Below are 5,548 nucleotides of genomic sequence, written 5' to 3'. Positions count from 1 at the left end.
TTTCCATAATCGTTAATGCCGCGTATATTGAGCTGGAGGCCATTCATCAAAACTAATAAGTAGAGTTTGATGAGCTTGTCAACGACAATGTCTATGGAATATGCCTTGCAATGCTATCTATGTGTGACCCCTTTACTTCAGGCATGCAGTTATTCTAACATTAAATTCACTTCCAGTTGACTCAACACCCAAATTATTTTTAAATGTGTCAAGCGCAAAGAGCACAATCGTAAAGTTATGATGTTGCGCTATATAAATGCTCATTTATTATTATTATTATTATTGCATTATAAAATACCTGCAGTAAAATAGGTGCAACAACAGCACATGAACAATGACCGGTAAGCAAGGAACAGAATGTCATTGCTTGCCATACCGTTATAACCCCAATTTTCATAATACATTGAATACGTGCCCGAAGTGACCCCGCAGTAGGGGAGACCGGGGATAGTCGGCCCCCTTTTGCACTTAAACCAATGTGGAGACTAATTTAAGAGAGATAGAGAAACGATTTATGGTTTAAAATGAGCGTTAATATCTTGCTCAAATTTGTGATAAAAAAAAGTGGCCAAACTATTGTAATATTGTTTACAGTTTGGCTGCAAACAGACCTAGTGACACAGGGTCCAACTTGCCCCGTGTCGGGGTAAGTTGGCCCTACGTATGGGGCAAGTTGGACCCTCACTTTCAGAATGTCAGAAATGATTCACGAGAGCACTCAGTTCAACGGGATTTATTAGACCGAAACAGAAATAAAAACAACATTATGTTTTGCATCGCAAAACTGAACAAAATGAATCAAAGGACAAAAAATTCTTTTCGTGTTGAGGACATCAGTACATGTCCAATAGTACGAGAACAGGTGACTCCTTTGAAGGTCTCACGTGATGCTTGAAATGTTCCAAGAACTTCGGGAAGTTCTCTTCCGTCATCCAACCAGACTTGTGTGCACTTCCCTTAGATCCAGTAGGGGCTCCTGTGAGGAAATGGTCAGAGAACTTGACCCTTGGAAACACAAAAAATGGTGGAACTGAACGACCATCTGCAGATATTGCAGCACACAGGGTGACTAGTTGTCCCCTCTCTGATGACACCAATGATCCAACTTGTTTGGCACCAGTAGGTCCCACGACTTTGCGAGGCTTTTGGACTGTCACCACCCCCGTTTCGTCAACGTTCCAAATGTCCTTCGCCTCAAACTTGTACCTGTCGATTACAGTGCCCAACTTCTGAAAGAAGTCATCAATGTTTGCTCTGTTAAACGCTGTAGCACGACCAATACTGGTAGCTTCAGGTGTTCTGATAGAAATACAGTCTTTATGTCTCTTCATGAAGCCTGAAAACCAGTCAGCCCCAGCACGTTCTTTCTCACTCCATGACTGGGGCATAGGGATGTCAAATTGCTTTGCACACTGATATGCCAAGACACGGACCTCGATTGGGCACAATCCAAAATATATGTCACAAGCATCCTTCAGGTACTTGACCAGTGCCAACTCCTGTTCGTCAGTGAAGACCTGTCGGTGTCGGGTATACCCTAAAGGAAGACCTGCAACATTTTTCTCTCGCTGTGGGGCAGACAGGTTCTTAAATTTCAGAAGCTGGCGTCGGAGTGTTGTCTTTGGCACGTCGAAAAGAGCAGCAGTTTTCTTCACCCCATCTTCTGTGGTGTGGTAGTGATCTATCGCCCTGCGAATTACATCTGGCATGCATCCTCTGCTGGTCTTTCTTTCATATGTTCTCACCATAGTGGAACCTACACAAATGCAAAAAATAAATCACCAAAGTGTCCCAGTGATTTGGCACGCACACAGGCTTTCTCTCTCTCTCTTTCACACACACACACACACACACACACACACACACACACACACACACACACACACACATCAATCTCACGGTTATTTAAAAGAACAAACAAACACAAAAACAGTGTATTATCACGAAAAAAGAATATACACTATATGGGGCATGTTGGCCCTACCCCCCGGGGCAAGTCGGCCCCTGGAACCAACGTGCCCCATCACATGAGGACCAACTTACCCCAACACAGGAAATTTTATTTGGAGGGGTAGCAATAAACACTGACACTGGGCAGAGCAAAAGTATCACTTTCCAGTGAAACCGTTGATATACATGTTTTGTTCATATATGTTTTTGTCTGACTGATGCGATTCATTAGCGCTGAAATCTGATCCAAACAAATCTTTAACAAATTTACTCCAAATGATCAAAATCAGTTTTTTATCACTTACCTCCAATATCTGCATCAGATTGGCGCCATATTTTCTGTGCAGGAAGGCGGGCAGTCGCGTGACGTAGTCACATGACCAAAATGTCTAAATACACCAAAGGAATCAAATAAAAGCCAATAGTCCAACTTACCCCGGGGGCCGACTATCCCCGGTCTCCCCTATAACAAACCTTCCCTATTCCTAGAACTATACAGGGAAACTGTACGCAATAATTATGCTCAAAATGCTTTGGAATGAACGTGAATCAGATAAATGGGTAAAACCGAAGAACCGATAAGGACTGGGTGGCCGAGTGGTAACGCACTTGCGCTCGGAAGCGAGAGGTTGCGAGTTCGACCCTGGGTCAGGGCGTTAGCAATTTTCTCCCCCCTTTCCTAACCTAGGTGGTGGGTTCAAGTGCTAGTCTTTCGGATGAGACGAAAAACCGAGGTCCCTTCGTGTACACTACATTGGGGTGTGCACGTTAAAGATCCCACGATTGACAAAAGGGTCTTTCCTGGCAAAATTGTATAGGCATAGATAAAAAATGTCCACCAAAATACCCGTGTGACTTGGAATAATAGGCCGTGAAAAGTAGGATATGCGCCGAAATGGCTTCGATCTGCTAGTCGATGTGAATGCGTGATGTATTGTGTAAAAAATTCCATCTCACACGGCATAAATGTGACCCTCCACCACGAAATGAGCCGCATGTCACCTCGCGCGGTTCTGCACTAGGCTTAATATAAGTCCGGGGAGTGTATGGTAACAGTGGGAGGATCACCTTAGTCACAGGCTTATAACTCAAACAGTTTTCGCTCTTTTCTAATACGGTTTTCACCACTGGATAGAGCATAAAAAACTCTTTAGGAAAATGTAAAAATATGAAAATCATGCAAAGGTGACATGCGACTCATTTCGTGGTGGAGGCCAAATAGATCCCTGCGCCTTGAGTCCGAGTCTGTAGATACGCGCGCGATATAAGACTTCATATATATAAAACGGGTCAACGTCTTACTATCGATGGTTGACGCTCTTTTCTACGTACCCTCTAAATTCTTGCCTTAATAGTTTGTCTGTTAATTGTTTACTGTGACATTTAAAATATGACCACTTCAAAGTTCGTTTGAAAGTATCGCCCTGTGTATTTTTTTAACTAAACCAGAAACTACTTTTTGGGGTTTATATTCGTGCATATTACTTGGGAAAAAAGATCTTTTCTAACTTGAAAAAGTAAAAATAAAAGTTCACACTTATCGCACTCAGCATAATCATTTAATCACTTGTGCTATACGTATGCAGTTGTGTTCTTTGCAAAATGATTGAATAAATTGTCAGAAAGACGCCACTTGACCAGTCTTAGGTTTAACCTTTCGTATTGTTGATGACCTTACTTTCTCAAGACTCAGCTGACCCTATTCTTATCCCATTATCTCCTCCCTGTCACGCGTCGCTCAACAAAAACGCCTACGATTTACCTTGCTGACTCTACCAACAGACTTATTCGAACACCTCCCCACCCCACCACTTGCCCTCACAACCCCAACCCCCTCCCTCCCCGTTCCCCTCCCCTCCTCCTTGAAAGCGAGATCCTTGCACGCTTGTTGCATCCAGTTGACTCAACACCCAAAGTCCGCGGTGATCAATAGCGCACGCGCCTCCCCTCGCGTGCTGAAACAGACACGCGCGTGCCACGTCACTTTCTCACGTCTGGGTATCGAGAGGGGCCGAGGATTGGGAGAGTTCTTTATAAAGTGGCAAAAACGATGTGAAAATGTTATAAAAACACACACGCACTCACACACACACAGACACACACACACACACACACACACACACACACACACGCACACACACACACACACACACACACACACACACACACACACACACACACACCCAAAATAAATATCGAAACAAACAACATCAAATAACGGCCAAAAACATATATAGTTATACACTTTAGTTTTTGAATGCAAATGGCGATTCTGCACATATAGAGGGCTAGATAAAGTTGAAAACTTAGGATGTGCGTGTCATTTGCCCGTATTTTTTTCAAGCTATAAATCGAGCAAAACTGGGGGCAAAACCACATGCGCTCCGACCCCCCCCCTCCCCCCAAAACAGAAGTTGTTCTGTTTGTAAAATAATGGCATTAAAACATAACTGTGCTTCAGGAATCAGCCAGTGAATGTAGATGCAGGACTCTGAGACGTTCGCAAGAACCCAGTCCTCTACGGAAGAAGAAGAAGAAGTAGTTGTTGCACAAACCGACAGCCTTTTAATAATCGAGAGACCTGTAATAAAATGCCAAAACTGACATAAGAATGTTTGCTTTCTCCATCTCTTGAATGCAAGTGACGACGCTTGCACTGAAGGAAAACCTTTAATAGCTAGAAACTAACAATATGCATGAGACGTCTGTTTCTCATGATGGGTACTGAGTCACGCTGAGGGTTATTGACTGAGGACCCATTTTTTTTATACAGCGAAAAAACGGATGTAAGAATGGTTCAAACAAAAAAGGGGGGAGTCAAAAGCATTTCTTCATCGAGCTATTGAATGAACTTTAAAAAAAAAAATCCGTATAGAAGGAAAGGCTGATGAATGTTTTAGCCTTGCATTTGTGTTTCACGCCATTCATGCGGTTTCACGTGTAAAAGGCTGAGCGTTGGAGAGTCCTAAATACTAAGCTATAATCTGACGAAAATAAAAATGTTGTTTATCAAAAAACCCTGAACAAAGGGCTGTACTGCAACGAATGCAGACGAAGATTCAGCTTTGCCACAAAGCTCATACTTTCAGAAATTTTGCATTAGCCCACATTTTCTGCAATGATCAAAGATTTTATTCTTCCTCCAGGATACGGCGCATCACGTTATGCACGTAACTGTCCGGTAACTGTCTGTAGTGGGAAGAGAGCCGACCTTGTTGTGTTCTATTGCTATTAATTTTTCTTTTTTTCTTTCTTTTCCCTTTGTCATTTAAAATGAGTGTCTTGTCATTCCTGTGACCAGAGAGCTGTTTCCACTTTTTAAAAGCCAGTTCAGAATCATCATTAATTTCCCTGGAATCTAAACGTTATTTAAGGCATGCCATTTCTGAAAGCAAAGGAAGCCATTTTTGTGTGTAAATAATGGCCAATGAAGTTGTTTGATTAAACCAGCATGGGTTTACGCTTATTGTGGTCTATCTGGGTTAAGACGAGAGAGAGAGAGAGAGAGAGAGAGAGAGAGAGAGAGAGAGAGAGAGAGAGAGAGAGAGAGAGAGAGAGAGAGAGAGAGAGTGACAGAGAGTGTGACAGACAGACGGAC

At 42.8% G+C, this 5,548-nt stretch overlaps 1 protein-coding gene across 2 annotated transcripts; it reads right to left on the bottom strand.

Annotated features, from left to right (window-relative positions):
* Positions 1-717: 717 nt before the first annotated feature.
* LOC138963065 (uncharacterized) lies at positions 718-2,427 on the bottom strand. Of its 2 annotated transcripts, none has more exons than XM_070335077.1 (2): positions 2,386-2,427; positions 718-1,756 (listed from the first exon to the last, which is right to left on the bottom strand). In XM_070335077.1, the coding sequence occupies exon 2, from the start codon at positions 1,746-1,748 to the stop codon at positions 834-836; it is 915 nt and encodes a 304-aa protein (XP_070191178.1). In that variant the 5' UTR covers positions 1,749-1,756; positions 2,386-2,427; the 3' UTR covers positions 718-833. The 2 variants fall into 2 exon arrangements, with proteins under 2 accessions (XP_070191178.1, XP_070191171.1); XM_070335070.1 differs by having other exon boundaries at positions 2,256-2,413.
* Positions 2,428-5,548: the final 3,121 nt, after the last annotated feature.

This window comes from Littorina saxatilis, linkage group LG1, assembly GCF_037325665.1.
Source record: "Littorina saxatilis isolate snail1 linkage group LG1, US_GU_Lsax_2.0, whole genome shotgun sequence".
NCBI lineage: Eukaryota > Metazoa > Mollusca > Gastropoda > Littorinimorpha > Littorinidae > Littorina > Littorina saxatilis.
Note: the sequence above shows the minus strand (reverse complement) of the source record. Positions and strands in the feature narration are given on the sequence as shown.